At 43.7% G+C, this 23,215-nt stretch overlaps 1 protein-coding gene across 1 annotated transcript in view; it reads left to right on the top strand.

Annotated features, from left to right (window-relative positions):
* Positions 1-23,215, top strand: part of PRDM10 (PR/SET domain 10) — a 79,526-nt gene that overhangs the window by 26,776 nt on the left and 29,535 nt on the right. Inside the window, exons 2-8 of the mRNA XM_006098874.3 lie at positions 3,446-3,627; positions 6,140-6,304; positions 8,638-8,697; positions 16,172-16,397; positions 17,957-18,198; positions 19,707-19,910; positions 21,722-21,794. Of these exons, the coding sequence (XP_006098936.1) occupies positions 3,559-3,627; positions 6,140-6,304; positions 8,638-8,697; positions 16,172-16,397; positions 17,957-18,198; positions 19,707-19,910; positions 21,722-21,794 (1,039 nt within the window). The 5' untranslated portion in view covers positions 3,446-3,558. The remainder of the gene's footprint in view (positions 1-3,445; positions 3,628-6,139; positions 6,305-8,637; positions 8,698-16,171; positions 16,398-17,956; positions 18,199-19,706; positions 19,911-21,721; positions 21,795-23,215) is intronic.

Genomic DNA, 23,215 nt, shown 5'->3' with positions numbered 1-23,215 from the left:
AATCGATGAACCAACTTGGAAAAAACTCTCAAATTCCTGTACGTGAAGGACACATCTTTTTTGTGGTGTTCCTGCTAAAAATAGATCTTCTGAATGTGACCATGAAGAAATGGCAGACTGCCTCAAATTGAGACACATTCTGAAAAATAAATAGCCTGTGCATTTCAAAAATGTCAAGGTCGTGGAAAACTACGAAAGACCGGGACCTGTTCCAGACCAGAGGGGACTGGCGGACGGGACAACTCCGTGCACTGTGTGCGATACGAGAGGTTGTTTCTTTCTCTGCAAAGCACATTAATTAGATAATTGGCAACTTAAAAAAAATTTATTCATTTCAGAAAGGAAGGGAGAGGGAGAGAGAGATACAAACATCAATGATGATGAGAGAGAACCACTGATTGGCTGTCCCCTGTACAGTGCCCACTGGAGATCGAGCCCGCAACCCAGGCATGTGCCCTTGACCGGAATTGAACCTGGGACCCTGCAGTCCGCAGGCCAAGGCTATATCCACTGAGCCAAACCAGCCAGGGCAAGACAGTTGGCAACTTTTGAAGAAGGTCTGTAAATTAGGTAATAGTACTGTTTCACTGGTAATTTCCTGATTTTGATATTAATACTGTGGTTACGTGGGAAAATGTCCTCATTTTTAGGAAATAAGCATGAATTTAGTAGTGAAAGGGCATTGTATCTGCAACTTACTCTCAAATAGTTCAGGTAGAGAGAGATAGAGAAGGAAGAGAGTATTCCATTGTATATATGTACCATATTTATTTCTTTTAAAAATATTTTTATTGATTTTTAGAGAGGAGGGGAGAGGGAGATAGAGAGGGGGAATATTGACTGGCTACCTCCTGCAAGCCCCCAACCCGGGCTTGTGCCCTGACCCCTTGGTGCATGGGACCACACCCAACCAATTGAGCCACTTGGGTGAGGGGCAGGTCTTTATATTATCATTGACATTTTCTCCTGTGTTTCTTAATATTTTTGTTCCTTTTAAAAAACTAGCTTTGTTGTGGTATAATGAACATATTGTATAACTCATCCTGAATATCTTTTCAGATCTGCTTAAATAGTGCTGTTTGTAAGGAGTTTTTAAAAACTAACTTTATTAGGCTACTAGAGGCCCGATGCACAAAATTCATGCAAGGGGCTCGGCCCTCGCAGCCCTGGCTTTGTGCAGAAGGTCGTCCGGAAGGACGTCCAGAAGGGTGTTTGGCTGTCTGGTCTAATTAGCATATTATGCTATATTATTAAAATATAGATAATTTATACACAATAAAATTCACATATTTTAATTAAAGAGGGTTGTTGTTTTTTTTTTTACTTTGAACACATTATTCCCCATGTAACCACCACTGCAGTTCAGATACAAGATGTAGAACCTTTCCATTTCTTCAGAAAGTTCCCTCTGTCCCGTTGTTGATGCGTTCACCCGCTGATGCACATGGTCCCGGGTGGAGAGCAAGCGGGGTGCTTGCGGGGTGAGCATAGTGGGGTGAGGGTGTGTGGGGGGGTGAGGATGGTGGTGTTGAGGTGACGCGGAACAGGTTCCTCATGGCTCCCAGAGGCTCCCCCGCAGCTGGGACTTGGCAGTTCTGTGTTTCTGAGTCAGGCCCAGACGTTGGGCATTTCTGCATCTTTTCTTTTTTTCTTCTTTGGGCCTTAATCTGGGTCGGAGTTTGGAGCATGTGCGGTCTTAGAATGTGCTTCTCAGCTTGTTTCCATGGTGGGAGATAAAAGAACCTGCTAACTTCTAGCTGGGCTAATAAGCAAATGAAGAGAGACAGATGAACAGGGGAAATCAGCATTTTAATACCTGTGTACAGGGAATTCACATAAGCATGAACATTTCCACGACAGGCAACATTGGGTATGTATGACCTTTTGGACAAAGGAGAGAAAGGGGTTGGGCGGGGTCTTAGGTTTCAGATGTGAGAGCAGGCAGTGTAGCTGTAGTTGAGGAAGCGCAGAGTACACGGGGCAGGCACCTCAGAAACAACAGGACACAGCGTATCTAGCTCAGAGGCCTCTGCCTGGCGCCCTCCCATTTACCATATTAATTCAAATTAGGTAAGGCGAGCATCCCAAGATTCCTTTCCTGGAGCGGGTTTTTCCATCTCAGCCTCTTAGGCAGGAAGAGAGAGCATCAAAGGTCCTTTCTGAGTCTTTTGTTTCTTAATAACCAGTTTGAAATCAATATCCCAAAAGTCAAAACTTTGGTCCCCTTCATCACTAGCAAGGGAGGAAATTACGTTTAGTTCGATGGTGTTCTGGGCAGATTTACGTCTCCTGTCTACACAGGCCTCTTCGGTGGGCTGCCCCAATGCCCCATTAAACAGCACCCCCACGGGCTTGTAAAATGTCAGCATGCTATCATCATCTAAAGCAGCGGTTCTCAACCTGTGGGTCGCGACCCCTTTGGGGGGGTCGAACGACCCTTTCACAGGGGTCGCCTAAGACCATCGGAAAACACATAGATAATTACATATTGTGTTTGTGATTAATCACTATGCTTTAATTATGTTTAGTTTGTAACAATGAAATTGGGGGTCACCACAACATGAGGAACTGTATGAAAGGGTCTCGGCAGTAGGAAGGTTGAGAGCCACTGATCTAAAGGGACGATTGATTTCCCTAAAATGCCTGTTTTGGAAAAGAATAAGGTTTCAAGAGGTAGGCTCAGTGCCGGTTGATGTTTGGTAAGGCTTTGTTCACTCATCACTCCTATGCTGACCAAATGGGAAACAAAGTTTATATTTCTGCTCGCCCAATGGGGGCCCAGAACATTTAGCCTCCTCTGCCTGCCATTTTTTCTCGTTTTGTAACTTTTGTTATTCTGCTGTGCATTTCTGAAGGTGGTACGGGAACTCAGCGTCTAAGCAGGTGTGGAAGAGGGGGGCTCGGGCTGTGCAGCACTCAGACGTGGGTGTGAACCGTCACTACCTGCATTTAGAACCTCATTCTCCTAATCGGAACTAAGAGAACTGCCTTAAGTATTTTAAAAAAATTTTTTTAATCGATTTTAGAGAGGAAGGGAGAGAGAGAGAGAGAGATAGAAACATCAATGATCAGAGAGAATCATTGATTAGCTGCCTCCTGCATGCCTCACACTGGGGATCAAGCCCACAACTGGGGCATATGCCTTGACTGGGAATCAAACTGTGACCTCCTGGTTCATAGGTGGATGCTCAATCACTGAGCAATACCGGCTGGCTGGGCCACCTTAAATATTTTTGATGAGGGTAACATTATATCATGTGTGCCTAGAACATAGCCAGCATGCAAGACATTGCATTAGTATAAAAATTTTTTCTCTATTTCTACCTTTTTGCCCAGGTGTTCTCTTTTACAGAGTTTTATTTTTCTCTCTTTGTGGTTGAAATGATAATTTATTAAAATGTATTCATCTATTTAAAGCCTTGGTTCCTTTTCTCTCTTTTTGCAGGCACATCGCAGAGACATCCCTTCGTCCTTCATGAACACCTGCGTGGTAGACAGGTGACTGCCCTCCGCCCCATGCTGCTCTAGGCACCCCGACGTGAGCTGTCCAGGGAGAGGATGGATTCCAAAGATGAGAGCTCACACGTGTGGCCCGCGGCTGCAGAACACGAAGAGACCGCCACACAGGTGAGGGGGGTCTCCAGCGTGGGGACATGTGCTCACAGCCAAATAGCAGCTTCCAAACAGTAGTGAGTAGTCGGGAGGGAGCGGACCTGCAGAACCGGAGGTGAGGAACCCGCTGTGCGTTCCCATGCGATGCAGGGGGGCTGAGCTACCACCCCGTGGCTTCTCTGCTTTCCCCAGCTCATGTCACAATCTGCCTGACTCGTCCATGTTGTTTTGTTATTGGTGCTGAAAGTGTGTTTTTTGTTTTTTTTTAATGTTTTTGTTGATTTCAGAGAGGAAGGGAGAGGGAGAGACAGACAGAAACATCAATGATGAGAGAGAATCATTGATCGGCTGCCTCCTGCACGCCCCCCACTGGGGATCAAGCCTGCAACCTGGGCTTGTGCCCTGACCAGGAATCAACCATGACCTCCTGGTTCATAGGTCGACACTCAACCACTGAGCACACCGGCTGGGCGAAAGTGTGTTACTTTGAGGTTATCTAGGATATGGTTTTGTGTTTTTTTGCGAGTAATGAAGTTCAAGGTATGTCTACAAAATGAGTGGCTTTTCTTTCTTTTCCAATGAGGAGTGTAAGCCTCTGATTGAAGGTTGTCCCGTTGAGTCAATGGCTCTGGAGGTTAGTCACTTACGCCAGTGCTGCGGTGATTGCCATCTCGGCCTTTGAAACCGCTGCCCTTGCAGCCGCCGGCTCTGGGCACGCTCCTTCCGGCAAAGCCAGGCCCTCTGCATGTTTGCTGTGCGTCGGGGGAGCCAGCTTTTGTATGTGACCACAGTACAAACCTGAGTTTTTCCAGCATTATAATAAATATGGAATTTTTATTTAATTTTTCATTGAATGACATGACCACAATAATATCAAAATGAGGACGTTCATTGAAACCTTTAGATGTACACGTATAATTTAATTTAAACAATATAGTAAATATTACAGCGAATAAAATGGATCATCTGGTATGATTTCAATGTCTGAGTCTGAATACTTAAAAAAAAAACGTTCCAGAGATGCTTCTAGCAGAGCCATCGAGAATGCTGTTTTGTTCTCATGGAAACCATTTTGAAGGTACTTCAATGCAGCTATATATTGCCATGTATTTTCTTTATAAACAGAAATGTAGGTTATTGAAGAACAGAGTAAAAGAAAATGTGGTTACGGCACTGTGTGGCCAGGGTCCCCCCACACGTGGGTCACCAGACAGCAGAGCTCACCTCCCTCATGCGCCCTCTCCCCCAACCCTGCCTTCTCCCCGCTGGGGACTCGGGGTTAGCAGGACAGCGAGTGGAGGAGGAAATGTTTTTTTGCTTTTTAAAGCACTGAAACCAGGGCAGGGTTTTGATGTAAATGGGCAAATCTAAAGTCACAAAATTATCTTGCAGCACTTAAATGTGCACACAAGTATCTTATGAGCCTAATTCTTCCTATATATAAACTGCACCTTTATGGACAAATTAAATTTATGTAGAAGCAGGACTGATCACTTGGTGTAAAAGTGGAAGTTTGCTTTATTTCTGTGGTGCTGATTGCATTTGCTCTCCAGGTTTCTGGGGATGAAATTAGCTTATGTCATCTTTGGGTCCTACTGTTCTCCATCGGAGAAAAAAAAGTTAGGTCCAAAGACAAGACAGTATAGGAGTAAGGATGCCAGCCTATGCTTGGTGTACGTCATGGACTATGAGCGATCAACTTTAGTATCAGCACATAAATTATTTCTCTCCCCAAAGTGTGCTTGGCCATCTGCTTCTGTACCTTCCATATCAGACTCGGGCGGTGTGCCAAACTCGAGCCTTCTAGAATTCAAAACCTCTGAAGCTGAGTACTCAGAAAACATTTTAGGAAATTCAATTTCTGCTTTCGTTCTTGGTAGGTGGAAAATTATTTACCCTGTTGACAACGGAAAGAGTTGTCCAGAACCCCTTCAAAGTACTTGGTTAGAACTTTCTGTATGTGGATCTAGCGGGCAAGGAATTCTGTTACAGTCCTTGATTCAGCAAAAATTTACTGACGTGCCTCCAGTGCCGCCGTGGAGTGTGAAAGAATTCGGAGGAGAGAGAGTGACCTTATTTTAAAGTGTCTGCTGAAAGGCACGATTAGTTACAAAGTGGAGTTTTTATGATGTGTTAACAGCAATTGGCTTTTGGGTCTTGAGTATATTTTTTTAACATTACAGAATAATTTTTATTTTGGGAACGTTATTGACCTGGACTCTTCAGTCCTACTTCCAGGATTAGTTCAGTACCCGCCGTAAGCTCCCGCAGAGATATCCGCATTGGATATTTGAGGCAAAGGGGAATTTACATGAGTGGCCTAATAGTAAGCAGTAGATCATGAGTGATGAGTTGGCCTGCCTCCCAGTCATTAACTCCGCAGAGGTGCGAATGTATCAATCCCCCTCCTTCATGGGGGATATTTTAGGCACGCAGCTGTGTACTCCGCTTGGTCTGCACGGATCTCTGTGGGACTGGTTTTGTGCTGCAGGGGTAATTGCTACATCCTTGCTGCTTTTTGCCCCAGGTACACTTTGTCCCAGACGCCGGAACTGTGGCTCAGATCGTCTACACCGATGACCAGGTTCGGCCGCCCCAGCAGGTGGTGTATACGGCAGATGGTGCCTCCTACACGTCAGTGGACGGTCCCGAGCACACGCTGGTGTACATCCATCCCGTGGAAGCTGCTCAGGCATGTGAATGACTATTGTATATAGTTTGTTTATTAATCAGTTGATTCACTCATTGCTGCTGTTTACTCTCTGCCAGTCACCACGGTGGCTGTTGATACAGGAAATGTTCCCATAAGATTTATGCTTCCAAGGAGTTTATAACCAGCTTGGCAGAGGAAGATATGATTTATTTATTTAAATTAAATGTAATGAGTTAGAAGAGTGATTTTCAACCTTTTTCATTGCATGGTACTAATGTAAGCTAATTACTAAAATTCTGCGGCACACCAAAAAAAATATTTTTTGCCGATCTGACCCAAAAATAGGTATATTTTTGATTGATTTACCAAAAAATAACAACAACAATAATAATTACCTACCCTTTTTGCTCCAGAGTGACTTTTTAAAAAATCAGGTGCCTATACTTGTATGGAAGGATTTCTGGCACAAAGAATTAACCAATCAGACATAACCTTATTATGCAATATGACCAGTAAGATGCAACTCTATTATATGACCTATATATTTATAGTTCAAGACAGGGCACCCACACCAGACAGCTATTGTGGTGTTGTCTGTTGTTATTTTTTAATTTGACAATCTAAGGGAAAAGAGGCCAGTAACCCTGACTATGTAGTCAGGTATTGCACGTTTTAAAAATCCTTGCGGCACATGGTTGAAAGCCGCTGAGTTAGAGCGCCGGGCTTGTATCAATTCTTCTCCCCAGTGATCATGGACTAGATCAACATGTTACTTTTCCTAAGTATCAACAAGCCGGCCAAAAATGGCGTTTAGTTCTGCATAGCTTAATCAAAGATGGGCCAGGGAAAACATACAGAGTTGTAGTTAAATGTATAAGCAAAGGTCCCTCTAGCTTATTAACTGCTATTTATTAGTAATTCATTACCGATTTGCAGGACTGTAATAGAGCGAAGGTAAAAGCTGTAAATTATAGGTTTTTTGTTTGTTTTTTTGCCAGTGGCTTGGGGTATTAGTCTCCAAATGTATGACACAAATACTCCCCAGTATATAACTATTCATTTCTCTTGTTAGCACTTTTTTACACTGGACAAAGCACTTTTAAGCATATTAAAAAAATTAAGTTCCATGCTTTTATCGTAGGATCCTGGTAATAAAAATTTGCCCTTATGTGCAATATTTAACCAGAAGGCTCAAGTCATTTCCAAGAAGAAATGAAGCCTACTAATTGATACCTTTCAAATTGGTATAAACATGACATTGCCAAACATTGAGATGATAGTTTTGGAATGCCTCTGCTTAGGCATAGTCCCCTAACTGTATTAAAATAAGATCACACACACACACACACACACAAAATAAAATAAAATAAAATAAAATATGATCACATAGTTTATGTAAAGACTGTTCTGTGTCCAGCTTTTAGTTTATTACCAAATGTCTGAATTCCTTTTTTTTCGTTATTGATTAAGATATTACATATGTGTCCTCATCTTCCCATTGCCCCCCCCCCACCCCAAAGTTTGAATTCTGTTAATTTTTTAATGTCAGATTTAAGAATCTGGCACTGGCTGAAACTCTCTTTTACATTCTTTTGCAATCAAAACGTAGCCATAGTTCTTATTCCCGTAGGTTTGCTCAAGGCTTGGGCAAATTAAAGTCTTTTAAAAGTTTTAGGGGAAAGAATATTTTTCTGGACTGGAGGTTTTCTGTGGTGCCCTGGGCTAAAATAATTTTGAAGATTTTTCTTCCGTAATCAGCTTTGCTGCATCATGACATAAATTATGTGTTCATGAGAACTTTCTTTTAAATTGTGATTTTACTGGCTTTTCTGAAAAAAAAAAAAAAATCTATGGAACATTAAATTCAGTTTATTTTTCTTCTGCTCTTCTGATAATGTGTGCATTTTATATTTGAAAGAGTTGCCATGCCTGCATGTGCAGTACTCTTCTATATTTTTATGTATGTTTATTATTTTCATTTAATTGTAGGCCTACTCCTTGTGGTTCACAGTGTTAAGTGTGAGTGAATGCACCCCCGCTCATGGCGTGTCTTTTATGTTTTCATGACAGGCCTTTTAAATTAGCCGTGACATTCAGCCTCAAGAGAGGCTTTGCTGACGAGTAAAATGTTGAAGTATGTTAGCCAGTTGAGATGGTTAGCCTACACAGCCTCTTTGGTGCCATCTGAATGAAAGGCTTTAGCTAAATGTAAGATTACTATCGTTATCTTCTTTATTAATGAAGGATTATTACTAACTATAAGGGAGTTAACTCTCCCACCAATTGGTGCTTAGCAATAGGATAATTTTTTCTGTGTAGGCGAGCTGTCTAAAGATCTATTGATAAATGTGTTGTTGTTTTTTTTTGTCTAGACTCTGTTTACAGACCCCAGCCAGGTAGCTTATGTCCAGCAGGATGCTACAACTCAGCAGGTAATGAGTTCCTTTTTGCCTCTTTGTTGTTTGGGATAATATTATGAATGTTACCATTCCCTGGAATGTTCCCCAACCCTCTGTGTATTCTCTTGAATGTTTGCTTCTTATATAGGAAAGTAAAGTTGATGGCAGCCTTCATCATTCTAGCTTCTGAAAAACTGAGATTCTTTTTGGTTATCCTTTAAAACATTTCTTTCCTTTCATCCTTATTTCTAATATAGCCTTTTTGACTTTGAGGGATTTCCTTGCTTTCCTCCAGAATGTGAAAGTGATAAAGAAGGTGCAGGAGCTAGATGTTGTCATTCTTACTCCAAATAGTTTTATTTTCATGTCAGGTAGTATGATTAACTTAGCCACACCACTGAGTGTCTGGAGTGATTATTAAGTACATTCTCAATTGATAAGCACTTTCTGCTTTTGAACTTTAAAAAAAATGTTTTTATTTATTTCAGAGAGAGGAAGGGAAAGGGAGAGAGAGAAACATCAAGGATGAGAAAATATCACCCATCGATGCCTCCTACACTCCCCCTACTGGGGATCAAGCCCCAAACCCAGGCATGTGCCCCAACCAGAATTGAACTGTGACCTCCTGGGTTGTAGGCTTGATCCCCAGTGGGGGCCATGCAGGAGGCAGCTGACTGATGATCCTCTCTCATCATTGATGTTTCTATCTTTCTCTCCCTCTCCCTTCCTCTCTGAAATCAATACAAATATATTTAAAATATTTTTTTAAAAGGAAAACAAATAGAATAGATTGAAATACATTAAATATATTTAAAACCCATAAGCTCATAGCGATATTAAAAGCAATAACGCACTGGTCACTTTTTGAGGATGCTAAGGGACCACTACATTCATTATTCAGGAAACTGGTAAATGACCAGAAAGAATACCACCTTTCTCCCTGAATGTACTCAGGTAAACAATTACTTGATGAGGGAAATATCTTTTTAGAAGCATTCCAACTAATAAATAAAGAGGGGAGGCCTGGCTTAGAATATCACCATTTTTCATCTTTAATGAAATATGGACCTAGGCAGTGATCATTAACAATAGTCTGAAACCATCAGGAAAAAGCTGACGAGGCACTTTATAACGGATGGATCAACCTGACCCTCTGAACATTGTTAATATCATGAAAAAGAGAGAACCATTCATTATAGGCCTCCTGCTGTTGTGTACCTTCTACTTCATTTCATATGAAGTATTCCTCTCCCCAAATTGAGCCTGAATCTGATTGAGTCTCTGGGTTCTGCTACCAGCTTATAGGAAGCCTGGTAGACAAAATAGAACAAGTTCAGAGACACACAAGGATGTGGTCAGCGAAGTCCATACTGTGGGAAACTGTCAGGCAAAAGGCCTACTTTCTTCCACAATTGCAAAGGAAAAGAAGAGGAATGGAGATTTACAGATTAAAGGAGATTTTGGACAAACCAGTTGTAAAAAAAAAAAAAATGAGACCACTGGGGAAATCCTAACACTAAGTGGTATTTGATGATATTAAGGAATGATGAACTTTTTAGATATGCTAATATATAAAATTAAAAGTTATTTTTCTGTAGACTTATCTACAGAACTATTTACAGATGAAAATGAACAATGCCCGAGGTTTGCTTCCAAATAATCTAGTGAGGGAGAAAATGCCTGGGAGAGCAGTTGAAATAAGGTTAGCCGTGAGTTGATACTTGAAGCCGAGTGTTGGGTGTGTGAGGTGTATTATACTATTCTCTCTATTTGACATATGTTTAAAATTTTTCACTATAGGTGGGAAAGTTATTTTGACAAGATGCCCTAAACAGCTTTTCAGAAGGTGAAAAAATTTACATTCCTACCAACAATATATGAGACTGCCCATTACCACACACCCTTCCGTTCTTTTAATATTTTGCCAATCTGATATGCAAAATGGTATTCTGTTGTTTTACTATTAAGGCATATTTTAATTAGAAATTGTGTTGCCATTTGCACCTCAAAGGGCCCTTCATCTTCTTCAATCTCCAGAAACAATCTGTTTCATGTTCTGTACAAAAGGCAGGTTGGGCTCAGATAGCTCTGTGAACAATGACATCACAAGGAAGTGTAACCGTGGGCCTAGCATCTTTCTTTATTACAGCTTCCTTTCAACCCTCACGGTTTTTATTCCTGGCTATAACACCTCATTGATTGTCAGCTTATTCTGTGACCTGGATAAATTCCGGATAGAGAGTTGGGTGAGCATTTAACACAGATGATAAATGCTCCCTCCCCCCCAAACCCCCCCCTTAGCAAAAAGGTTCCTATTTTCAGTGGTGGCAAAACCCATTTGAAGCCTTTTTCTTTCTTTTTTTAAAATATATTTTTTTTATTGATTTCAGAGAGGAAGGGAGAGAGATAGATAGAAACATCAATGATGAGAATCATTGATTGGCTGCCTCCTGCGCGCCCCCTACTGGGGGAGGGGGGTGGAAATTGAGCCCCCAACCCGGGCCTGTACCCTTGACCGGAATCGAACCTGGGACCCTTTAGTCCACAGGCCGACGCTCTATCCACTGAGCCAAACCGGCTAGGGCTGAAGCCTGTTTCACATGTGTCTTCCCTCCTTCCTAAGCAGACACCTGCGGTCTCTAGACCCGGAAGCACAGTCTCTTCTTTGTTTCTGAAAATGAGCATGTGCGACTCCCCACACGCTGAGGAGGAAATATGCTGCCTGGTCATCGGTCTCGGGAGGGACCAGAAGCCTTCTGTTGCGTTTGCTGCTGTCCAGTGTGGCTTCCTATTTCACTCCTCCCATAAATTGCCTCCTGAACCGCATTACATAGTTTCAGAGGTAATTACAGAGCGAGGCATTAAGTGGGACGGAGAACGTGCACCAATATGTTTAACAAATTCTTTTTCCTCCTACCTCCCGTGTTTTATTGTGGGTGACAAAATGCACAGGATTAAAATACTTTTGTGTTGAATACTTTTTCTGTGAGTATAATTGCCACTCGACCTTGCCTCCTGGCTGTTGTCTCTGGAGCAGGGGTGGGTGCCTGGTGGCTCTGGGATTCAAGTGTATGTGAGGCTCACCTCCTCTGTTGCTCCGTAGGGGCCATTGTCATGTAGCGGAAAAAGCAGAGTCAGAATCTGAATTTCATCTCTGCCACTTAGGAGCGATGTAGTAATGTTACCTGGCCTCAAAGGAATTTAAAAACATGCCTAGCTCCCAGTAAGTGTCAGTTGAATTTGAATTAGTTTTTAAAAAACGTTGTTTTTTTTAAATTGATTTCAGAGAGAGGAAGGTTGAGGGAGAGATAGAAACATCAATGATGAGAATCATTGATCAGCTGCCTCCTGCACGGCCCCTGCTGGGGATTGAGCCCACAACCCGACGTGCAGAATCGAAGTGACCTCCTGGTTCCTAGGTCAACACTCAACCACTGGCCAGGTTGAATAATTAATTGAACAAATTTATAATACTTGCCTACTGTGTCTTGAGGTCTATGCTTTCTGGAAATAGACAGTAGGTCCCTAGCAATGATTGTCATGGACCATTTTCATCCCTTTTTAGCAGTAGTTTGCACGATTCTGCTGTGCGTTCAACCTCTGCTTTAACATCAGTCTTTCCAGATAATGCTGAAGTGTCGGGCCTTTTCTTTGCCACAGTCTTTTAGGGGAGCTCAGCGCGGGGGAGGAGAAGGTTGCTGGTACTATTTTAATGTCAGCTTTCTCAGCAGTGGCGAGAAGCCAGCGGTAACCTTGCCCAACCACAGTCTTTCTAGCAGCATCTGCGGGGGAAATACATCTCCGCTCCACTGGAACGCCTCTGAATTGCTGAATTCATTCTTTGAGGTTGGCTCTGCAGAGATATAAAGAATTTATGAGGAGCAGAGGTGGATATATGCTTTGGTTTGTTCAGTGTGTGATAACATTCATCACTAACACAGGCATAAAATTTAAGTGCTTAGAATAAAGGGCGACATTGAAACTGTGCTCTGAGATAACAAGTGGGAACGCAGCAGCTTTGCTGGAGGACCAGGGGCGGCTGCGAGGGGAGGCAGCAAACGCAGTCCTGCTGCCAGACAGGAGTCCCTGCTCTTTTCCTTGTTCAGGCTTCACTCGGCGGGTATTTCCTTCTGCTTTTATGGAAGCCGAAGCTGAAGCAGCCCCCAGCATGCTGTCCTCCCACGTAAAGCTTCTAGAAGGCTCTGAGCTGCAGAGGTGGGATGCCATGTAGGAGTCGGGGCTCCTGGGTTACAGGCATGCATGTTAAAACAGGCAGGCACTGTTGGAGGTAACTGATTTTTATCTGCTTTCTGGAGCCTGAGTATTTTATTTTATTTTTTACTTTTAAAAATATTTTTGTTGATTTCAGAGAGGAAGGGAGGAGAGAGAGATCTAAACATCAGCGATGAGACAGGCATACCAATCAGTTGCCTGCTGCACACCCCCTACTGGGGATCAAGCCTGCAACCCAGGCATGTGCCCTCACTGGGAATTGAACCTGGGACCTCTTGGTCCATGGGATGATGCTCAATCCACTGAGCTACACCGGCTGGGCGAGCCTGAGTATTTTAAACATTGGGCAATGATCTTTTTAAAAATTAATTAATTAATTAATTATTTCTTTATTGATTAAGGTATTACATATGTGTCCTTATTCCCCCATTGTCCCCCAACCCCCTCCACTCATGCCCTCACCCCCCCAGTGTCTGTGTCCATTGGTTATGCTTATATGTATGCATACAAGACCTTCGGTTGATCTCTCCCCCTTACACCCACCCTCTCTTGCCTTCTCTCTGAGGTTTGACTGCCATAGCATCAGGCTCTGTAAACAATCGCAGAACTTCCTCGTTACAGAGTTTAGGAAGCTCTTGGACTTGGTGCACAACTAACCAACCACGGGTGTTTCTGTGACCAGCAGCCCAGTTCCTTTAGGTGCCTACAGGGACTGGTGTCATTTCCCACGGGGCCGATATATTTTCACAAAGTAATCTTCATTGAACATATAATGTTCAGCAGTCTTTTACATATAATGTTATCTCAGTCCTTACAGAATTTATGATAATAATATATGATTATTAATATTAAGCACTTACTAAATGCCAGACACTTTACTACTAGCCTCATATGTATTATTGTTTCATTTAGTCCTCAGAACCTATTGGTGTAGGTTTATTGCTATGTCCATTTTACAGATAAGGAAGCTGAGGTTCAGAGTAGTTTGTTACATTGCAAGTAGGGGGCCAGGATTTTAATCCCCATCTGTCTGACGCCAAAGCCCGTGCGCTCTTCTTCCCTGAGCGGCAGTTGGAGAGTCAAGGTGGACTCGCAGGAAAACGCATAGCATTGAAAAGTAGGTGGTGTTTGGCAGTGGCTACGAAGCTATGGGGCTTGCCAATGTGTGAGAGGTCAGAATCTAGCTTCTAAAAGATCTTGGCAGACTGGAAGGACAGAACAAGCAATAAAAGGAAATTGACTGGAGAGAAATGCAGAATCCTCTCATTTGAGTGAAAATCAGCTGTTTAAGTTCTGAGGAGGAGAGAAGTGGATTAATAGCTCTCTGAGAGGGAAGAGGGGCCTGGGCATTTAATGATCTGCAAATGTGAGATGGGTCAGCAGGGGAAGAGAGGCCGTCATAAATGCTAATGCTACATTCAGACAGATATGGAGTCCACCGGGGAGCCCATGAAGACAGCAGGATGCAGAGGGGGCTGGAAGTTCGGCCATGTGAATGGATTAGAGGTTTTGGTTGTGATGTAGTTGAAGAACTGTCTTCAGGTGTCTGGAGAGGGAAGATGTAGGGCCCGACCAATGCATGGGAGATACGGACAGGGACATCTCCACGCCACAGGGACCATCATTGAACTCTCCAGCGGGGTCCGGCTGCCCTGGGAGGGGCTGACTGGGGAGCAGAGGCTGGGTGACGTGGATGGGATTCTGTGCCTCCAGGTGCCACAGGAGGTCAGAGCAGAGAAGTCAGGGAGGGCTAGAGCGTCAGGATGGGTCATTGAGAAACTGGAACGTGATGTCTGCTTTAGAAGATTGGTGCAGGAAGAGCATTCTGGGTGAGGAAAACACCAGGTGGGGAGATAAAGAAAAAGGGAGTAGACATTCAAAAAGAACTTCCTGTATTTATTTATTTATTTATTTATTTACCCTCACCCGAGGATATTCTCCCATTAATTTTTTTAAAGAGAATGGGAGGGAGGGGGAGAAACACACAGAGAGAAACATTGATGTGAGAGACACATCGATTGGTTGCCTTCCACAGAATCCCGGGCTGGGGATTGAGCCTGCAATTGAGGTTCGTGCCCTTGACCGGAATGGAACCCGGGACCCTTCTGTCCGAGGACCCATGCTCTATCCACTGAGCCAAACCAGCTAGGGCCTTGCTGTATCTATTAAATTGTAAGGGGACATGGCTTGAGTGTAACTTAGGGTTAATTGGGACTAGTTGGGCAGGAGAAATAAGATTGGGTAAGAGGAATCTGGGTGGTCTGTAACCCATGGCACTCATTTAGGTGAGAAAACTCTCTGAGGGACCTTTTATGTTCTGCCAGCAGATTTGGTAAGGTGGCCTTAACCGAGGGGTGGGCAAACTTTTTGACTCGAGGGCCACAATGGGTTCTTAAACTGGACCGGAGGGCCGGAACAAAAGCATGGATTGAGTGTTTGTGTGAACTAATATAAATTCAAAGTAAACATCATTACATAAAAGGGTACGGTCTTTTTTTTTTTTTTAGTTTTATTCATTTCAAACTGGCTGGATCCGGCCCGCAGGCTGTAGTTTGCCCACGGCTGCCTTAACCCAACACATGACCCAAACCTCCCCTTATTTGCAAAAGACCGACTTTAGCACGCTAAAACACATAGAAACCACTTTCATTCTTAAGACATCAGCCTCTCTGAGGGGTAGGAGGAGAGCTGCTCACCATGGAATTTTACCAACTGCAGGTTGCACCGTGTGCTTAGTTTGAGAAGTGAGTGGTGGAAGGTAGGTAAAATCATTACCTACCGTGCTGTGGCTGCCCTGAAAAGGCAGGAGGGACCCCCACCCAAAACTGAGTTCAGAGGTCAAGACTGATGATACCACACACATACCACAAGGCTATGAAAAGGTCTGCTGCTCACATCCTTGCAGTCCCAGGGGAGACAGCAGGCCTCTCCAGTAGGTTGGAAATGGCTGGAGGGAGTAAGGAATGGCTCAGGGTTTTGTCGAGATGGAGGGTTCGAGAGCACATGGTCAGGTGCTGGTGGGGTTTGAAACTCCTGCCAGTGTCAAAGGAGGGAGCACCTGGGACTTCTCATCAGCTTGCCCGGATGTGGGGCAGAAACAGCAAAAATGAGGGCAGACTCTGTTTACAGCCGATGGATGGAAATCACTTTTCCAGGGCCTTGGAGGGGGCTAGTGTGAAGAATACCTGCTCCCACTACCTGAATGTCACGTGTGTCCATGTCTACAGTAACTACAAGGGGACGTGTGCTAACTTTGTCATGTGACTTTGTCCAGGCCTCGTTGCCGGTGCATAACCAGGTGTTACCTTCCATCGAGAGTGTGGACGGCTCGGACCCTCTGGCCACTCTGCAGAACCCTATGAGTAGACTGGAGGCCAAAGAGGAAGAGGATGAGGATGAGGATGAGGACTCAGAGGAAGAGGAGGAGGAAGATGGTGAAGACACAGACCTGGATGACTGGGAACCGGATCCCCCTCGGCCCTTTGACCCGCACGACTTATGTGAGTACCAGCGAGTTCTCATGAGTGAGGCTTCCTGTGTGGACTGTGCTCCCTGCTTCAGGGCATTGATCCTCAACTTGGACATGTGCTCTGACCGGAAATTGGACCCTGACCTCCTGGTACATAGGTTGACACTCAACCACTGAGCCACACTGGCCAGGCTCCCCAGATTTCTCCCCGGACCTTCCGTGTGATGGTGGTAAAGCCCGTTTGCATGGGGCCAGAGTTCACCTTCATGTCCAACAGAGAACCACCTCGTGTGTTTTTCCTTGAATGCATGTGTTTTCAAGGCCACTCCTTAGTCAAAATACGCATAAAGTCACTTTCTCTTATAGACATTCATATAAAGTAACTCTTCACTATTGGAGAATTATTGAAATTGGAAATTCCTATTTCCTAAGCCAGATCATCACACAGCCAGAGTTGGTAAAATATGATGGGCTAATTAAATTAGCTAAGGGCCGTGAGTGTGATCTCTGTGTGGTCCAGTGGCTATATATACATCATTCCGACGGTTAGCTGACAGATGGGTGCTACGGGGAGAGAGGCAGTGAGTGCGGATGCTTAGTGCAAACTGATCACTCGGAGAATGAGCCAGCGCGTCCTCTCCGGGTGGGTCCGATTGTGCCACCCAGGTAAATGAAGGCTGGGGTGTTAAATTCATTCATTTAAGCATTACCTTCACGGAGCGCATTGAACTCTCAAACTGCACAGTACGCTCTCTGTTTTCGTTCCCAGACAATGAGATTTCTATAATTTCTTTTGAAAAAATTGATTAACTAGTATTGTCAGGTTTTCTTTTTAACAGCTTTATTGAGACATAATTTATACACTATAAAGTTCACCTTTTCCATCTCATCAGATTTTATAACATTTAGCCTAATAAGCTCTTCTTTTTTTCTTTTCAGACATATTATAATTGATTTGTAAATTTAGTGGCCACTATTGGAATTAATACCAGTAGAGAAATAAGTCACAGCCACGGTCTGCATATTATTTTTGGCAGGCGTAGCTGATTCTGCCTGATTTTAGAGGAGAAGTTCAGGATTTTATTGGCCAATGAAAGCTAATATATTACAATTGAATGGGTATTGTAATTATAGGAGTTAATTGAATTTTGGTCTGAAAACTTGGGGGTTTTTCAGCTTAGAACTTTTTAATTGATTTTTTTAGGGGGGGAGGGAGAGAGAGAAAGGGAGAGCAAAAGAGAGAGAGAAAGAGAAACATTGACCTGTTGTTCCACCTCTGTGCATCTACTAGAGGCCCAATGCATGAAATTTGTACAAGAGTAGGCCTTCGCAGCCCCGGCTTCATCCGGAAGGTTGTCTGGAAGGTCGTCCGCTGTTCGGCCGTTGGGTCGATTTGCATATTAGGCTTTTATTATTATGGATTGGTTGATTTCTGTATGTGCCCTGACCGTGGATCGAACGTGCAGCTTTGGCGTATCAGGACGATGCTCTAACCAACTGTGCTACCCGGCCAGGGCTCAGCTTAGAACTTTTTACCTGAGATCAAGTCATGTTGAAAGATCTGACTTGCGGGTTTTCTGTTTGTTGCAGGGTGTGAGGAGTGTAACAATGCACACTCCTCAGTGTGCCCGAAGCACGGCCCCTTGCACCCCATCCCGAACCGTCCCGTGCTCACCAGAGCCAGAGCCAGCCTCCCCCTGGTCCTCTACATTGACCGGTTCCTTGGAGGTGTGTTCTCCAAAAGGCGCATCCCTAAGCGCACCCAGTTTGGCCCCGTGGAGGGACCCCTTGTCAGGGAGTCCGAGCTGAAAGACTGTTATATTCACCTAAAGGTAAGCTATGCTTTATTCTTAGTTCACTCTTGTTCTCATTACTTTTAAAGGGCACACATTTTCCTACTGAGTCTCCTAACCCAGTTTCATTGCAGTTAATTGCTAAGGCAGGACATGAACAGCTCTGAAAGGTATCGGTGTTAGGGGCTGTATTAGTTGGCTAGAGCTGCAAAACAAAACACCAGTTAAATGATGGAAAGGTATTTTCTCACAGTTCTGGAGGCTAGAAGGCCAAGATCAAGGTTTTGGGGGGTTGCTTTCCTCTGAGGCTCCTCTCTGACGTGTAGAGGCCGCCTTCTTGCTGCCTCTCTGGTCATCTCTCCCTGGAAGGCTGCCCTGGTGTCTCTCTCTGTGTGTCCTGATCTCTTCTTGTAAGGACACCCGTCAGGTTGGATTAGGACCCACTCTAATGACCCCACTTAAACATAACCGCCTCTTTAAAAGCCCTGTTGACAAATATAGTCACATTCTGAGCTCTTGGGAATTAGATCTACAACATATGAAGTTTTTTTTGTTTGTTTTTGGCGGCGGGGGTGGGGGGGGCGGCACATAATTCAGCCCATAACAGGTGCTCTAACACCTCCCCCGCAAAATGATTAGAACACAGAGGATTGTGTAAACCAGGGGTGGGGAACATACAGCCCTCGGGCCGTATAAAGCCCGAAAAATCCTTTGGTCTGGCCCTGCCCAGGCAGTAGGGGTGAGTTAATTAAATGTTTGACCAAATAGAGCAGGCTAATTTTTAAGTTGATAATATTGTATGACCTGCGAATGAGGTTACAAATATCCAAATGGCCCTTGGCAGAAAAGAGGTATCTAAGTACCAAGAGTGTTTTCAAGAAAATCACTTTTCAATTTTTGAAACTGATGTGGAATCTTTTTGCTAAAGAATAGCTCACTGTATGTTAAAGTATATTTATACTGATCTTTTTTTTTTTTTACATTTGATGCTTTTGCTTCTGTTTAACCCCTTGGTGACTGCCTCTTTGAGAGCCACTCTGGAGAGCTAAGAAAGGGCAGTGGGAAGGAAAAATATTTGGGGTGTGTGTTTTGAGAAATTAGGTGCTGTTATGGGGAGGTGTTTTTTGGTAAATGCTCTAGATCTCTAAGAAAGAATATTCCTTTATAAAGAGAAATACAGGCTGAACATTATAAATGAATGCAGTTGAATCCCAAATGAAAGCCAGTTGTAATGAAATGGCGAGTATTTTGCTTGCATTTTCTGGCTTATTTGTACCATTTTTTGATGTGTTAATGATAAAACATCATCAGAAACTATACAATCAGGTTGTTAACTTTGAGGTTTTGCCAGGTCATTCTCCTATAGGTGGGTCTTTGGAAGTATCCTTTCCCTTTTATATTTGGCAAGACACAATTCCAGGAGCTATGCAAAGGGGAGAATCGGGACATATGGTTTAATCTTTTATTATTATGATGCGAATGCAGAGCCTATTGAAGATTTTACTTTTGTTGTTTGGTGTGGCTTTAAACTTTCTCTTCGGTTGCAGGTTTCCCTTGATAAAGGGGACAGAAAAGACAGGGACTTGCATGAAGACCTATGGTTTGAGTTGTCTGATGAGACCCTTTGTAACTGGATGATGTTTGTGCGTCCAGCCCAGAACCACCTGGAGCAGAACCTGGTGGCTTACCAGTATGGCCATCACGTGTATTACACAACAATAAAGAACGTGGAACCCAAGCAGGAACTGAAGGTACGGAGCTGCCTCAGTGGGGGCTCTGCTAGGAATTGTGATTAATTAATGCTTTCCCTACTCCCCCCCACCCCCCGAATTTATAACAGCAAAACCACAATCACCTAAAAATCCAACCACAGGGTCATGGCTAAGTACATTTTAGAATACAGACTTTGTGGAATAGTATCCGCAGTTAAAAATGAAGTCTCTCAAAATTAATATTTTCATATTGCTAAAATAATGTTCCATAACAATGATGTATGATTCATTCATTTAAGGATTAATACACGGAACTCCTACTGGTTTCAGACACGGGGAAAAGGTGGATGGTTCTCTGTGTTAGGAAACTTGTATTCTAGATGGGGGAGGGAGGGAGGGAGGAGGATGGGCAAAGGATATAAATAAGCAAATGATATCAAATAGTGGTGAGCATTAGGAAGGAAACAAATGGTGCAAAAGAAGCAAATAGTAGGAACGGGACCAGTTTAGATCGCTGGAGAGGGAGGGCCTTGCTGAAGAGATAATTAGGCCGAGAACTAGCTAACAAGAAGGGGCCAGCGGTGGAGCAGGGTTAGTGGATGGTGAAGAAAAGAATCCAGCATTCCCAGTGGTGAAGCAGCAAGGGCAAGTGAAGGTTGGGGTGGGAAAGAACTGGCATGTTTGAGGAACTGACCACGGGCCTCTTGGTTGAAGAAACAGTGAAGTAGAGTGATGAGAGCTGGGATTGCTTAGCAAGGTAGGACCAGACTGTGTGCCCTTAGGAGGCTGCCAAGCATGTCAGGTTTGTCACCAAACAAGAAGCTGTTGCTGGCTTTTAAGCACGGGAATGGCGGAATCTGACGGTGTTTTAAGAAAACCACTCTAGCTTCTGTGTGGAGAATGGGCTGGAGGGAGCAAGAGTAGAAAAGAGGAGGCTCATTGGCATGAATCTAGTGGCAGAAACAGATGAAGAACATCCGAGCAATCGACAGTTTTTGCTAAAGGATTACAGAAGGAAACAGAAGTCCAAGATACCTCTTGGGTTTCAAGTCTGAGCAGTTGGGTGGAAGGTGGTATGTTTATTGAAATGGGGAAGGTAAGCAGTGGTTAGTAGGGGAGTTGGGGAGCATCTTGAATTCAGTTCTGGGCACGTTAAGTTGGAGCTGTTTGTGAAACATCCGAAATACCAAGTAGGCGATAGAATGTACGTGGAGGGAACAGGGAGGGTCGAGGATAGAGATACTGATTTGGGAGTTATTAGCATAGAATTGGTTGGAAATGGATATGACCACCTTTGTAAAAATGAAGAAGGCCCTGAACTTGGACTAAGCTTTGAGAAACACCAGTATTTAGAAGTCAGGGAGGGAAAGAAGAGCCAGACATGGAGCAGATGCAGGAAGAGACCAGGAAGGGCGGGGCAGCATCTGGAGGCCCTGGGTTAGAGCCTTTGGGACTGGTGGGGGCGGGAGCCGCTGTGATGACAGCTGTGTGAAAACCCGTGTTTAAATACAGATAAAAACATCAGGAGAGGCTGTGTTTTATTTAGATGAAGAGACATGAATATCACCTCTTGTGAAGTCGTTCTAATAACAAAAACAATTTTTTAAAAAAAAAGGCAAATGAAAACACGCTGTGTGTCTTGGCAGATGAACTTCCTGAGTGCCCATCTGCCGACTGGAGTTGGAGGGGTTGGGCACAGTGGGATGTGTTGTTGCTGTGAGCTGCTCTCCACGGGCTGTGGAAAGGCCCGCATTGTTTCGTATGAGCAGGAGAAGTATTTGAGAAGTTAAGCTCCCAGAGAGCACCTGGTGGTGGCCCTCAGCGCCTGACAATACGCTTGGTTCTTGCAGGTGTGGTACGCCGCGTCCTACGCTGAGTTCGTGAACCAGAAAATTCACGACATTTCTGAGGAAGAAAGGAAAGGTGGCTGCCTTTTTAAAAAATATATATATGTTATATATGAGTTCTAAGTTACATAGATTGTATCTTTATGCAATCCCTAGTTCTTCTACCTCAATATATTTAAAAAGATATTCCAGTAGGCTTTCTAGAGCTACATATCCCTGTCTAATTCTAGGATCAAATGACAGTGACATATTTACATCTCTTTCATGAGTGCTGGGAAATAGTATTTAACGTAATGAAAACCTGCACGTGCTAAATCAGAGGGTGATGCCTATCTAGATGTAATCTCTGGGGACATAGCCAGACAGGCATCAATTTTGTTTTTAATATAAATGTTACAGTAGGGTAATCTCCATACATAGAAATGCACAAATTAGAAGTATACAGCTCGGTGACTTTTCATGAAGTGAACATACCTGTGTCACCTGCACCCAGGTGCAGGTACGGAACAGGACCTGTGTCCCAGGAGGCCTCTTTCAGTTGCCCCTCACCCCAATGTGATGCCTCCTGCCTTCCCTCCCAGACACGACGTGCTGGCACCGAGCTTTGTCTGATAGAACTGTGTGATATGTACACCTCTGGTGTGCACCCTTTGCTCAACATTATGTTCATGAGATTCATCCATATTGTTGTGTATTGTTATTTGATCGTTCTCATTGCTATGTGACCTAACTCCAAGTAGGTAGTATCAGAATTGCTTTATATATACAACCCAAATTTCCATTACGATAAAATAGACTAATGAATTGTGGTATATTCATACAATAGAATACCAGATCGGTCCTTAGGCCATGTCACCTTCCTGGCACATTGATGTATGCTTAGCAACCACGGGAGCTCACCTGAGCTTCGAGGCCCAGGGTTTTTTTTTGAGGTCTCATTACCTAGGCGCCATGGAGTGAATCACATCACTGTCCCTGGGGTTGAACTTACCCTCCGGCTCCCGCTCCGCGCCCTGGCTGCTATCGCCTTGCTCAAAGCAATCTGTAATCAAGTGGCCTGGCTTTCTGGCACAGCCAGCCCTCATCAGAGTCATCTCATTAGCATAAATTCAGGGATGGTCAGGGACTACTATCAATCACAAGAACACATATTACTCGGGAAATTCCGAGGTCTAGAGGTTATCTCTAGGAGCCAGGGACAAAAACCGGTTAAATTTGTTATTATATGGGAGGGTCATTTCCAGCCTTTGGATCTTATGAAGAGTGCCACTGTGAACATTCTTATGCATGTCTTTTAGTGAACATGTGAGTGCATTTCAGGGGTGTACCTCTCGGAGTGGAATTGCTGGGTCATAGGTTATGCATTTAATCAACTCTGAACATTGTGCCAAAGTGGTTATATTGGGCATTGATTTTCAAGTTATTTGTGATAAATATACCCTCAGATTTTGAAGCTTGCATCTGAATCACTAGGTTATCTGAATACAGATTCACACT

This window comes from Myotis lucifugus, unplaced genomic scaffold (assembly GCF_000147115.1).
Source record: "Myotis lucifugus unplaced genomic scaffold, Myoluc2.0 scaffold_250, whole genome shotgun sequence".
NCBI classification, from domain to species: Eukaryota; Metazoa; Chordata; class Mammalia; order Chiroptera; family Vespertilionidae; genus Myotis; species Myotis lucifugus.
Note: the sequence above shows the minus strand (reverse complement) of the source record. Positions and strands in the feature narration are given on the sequence as shown.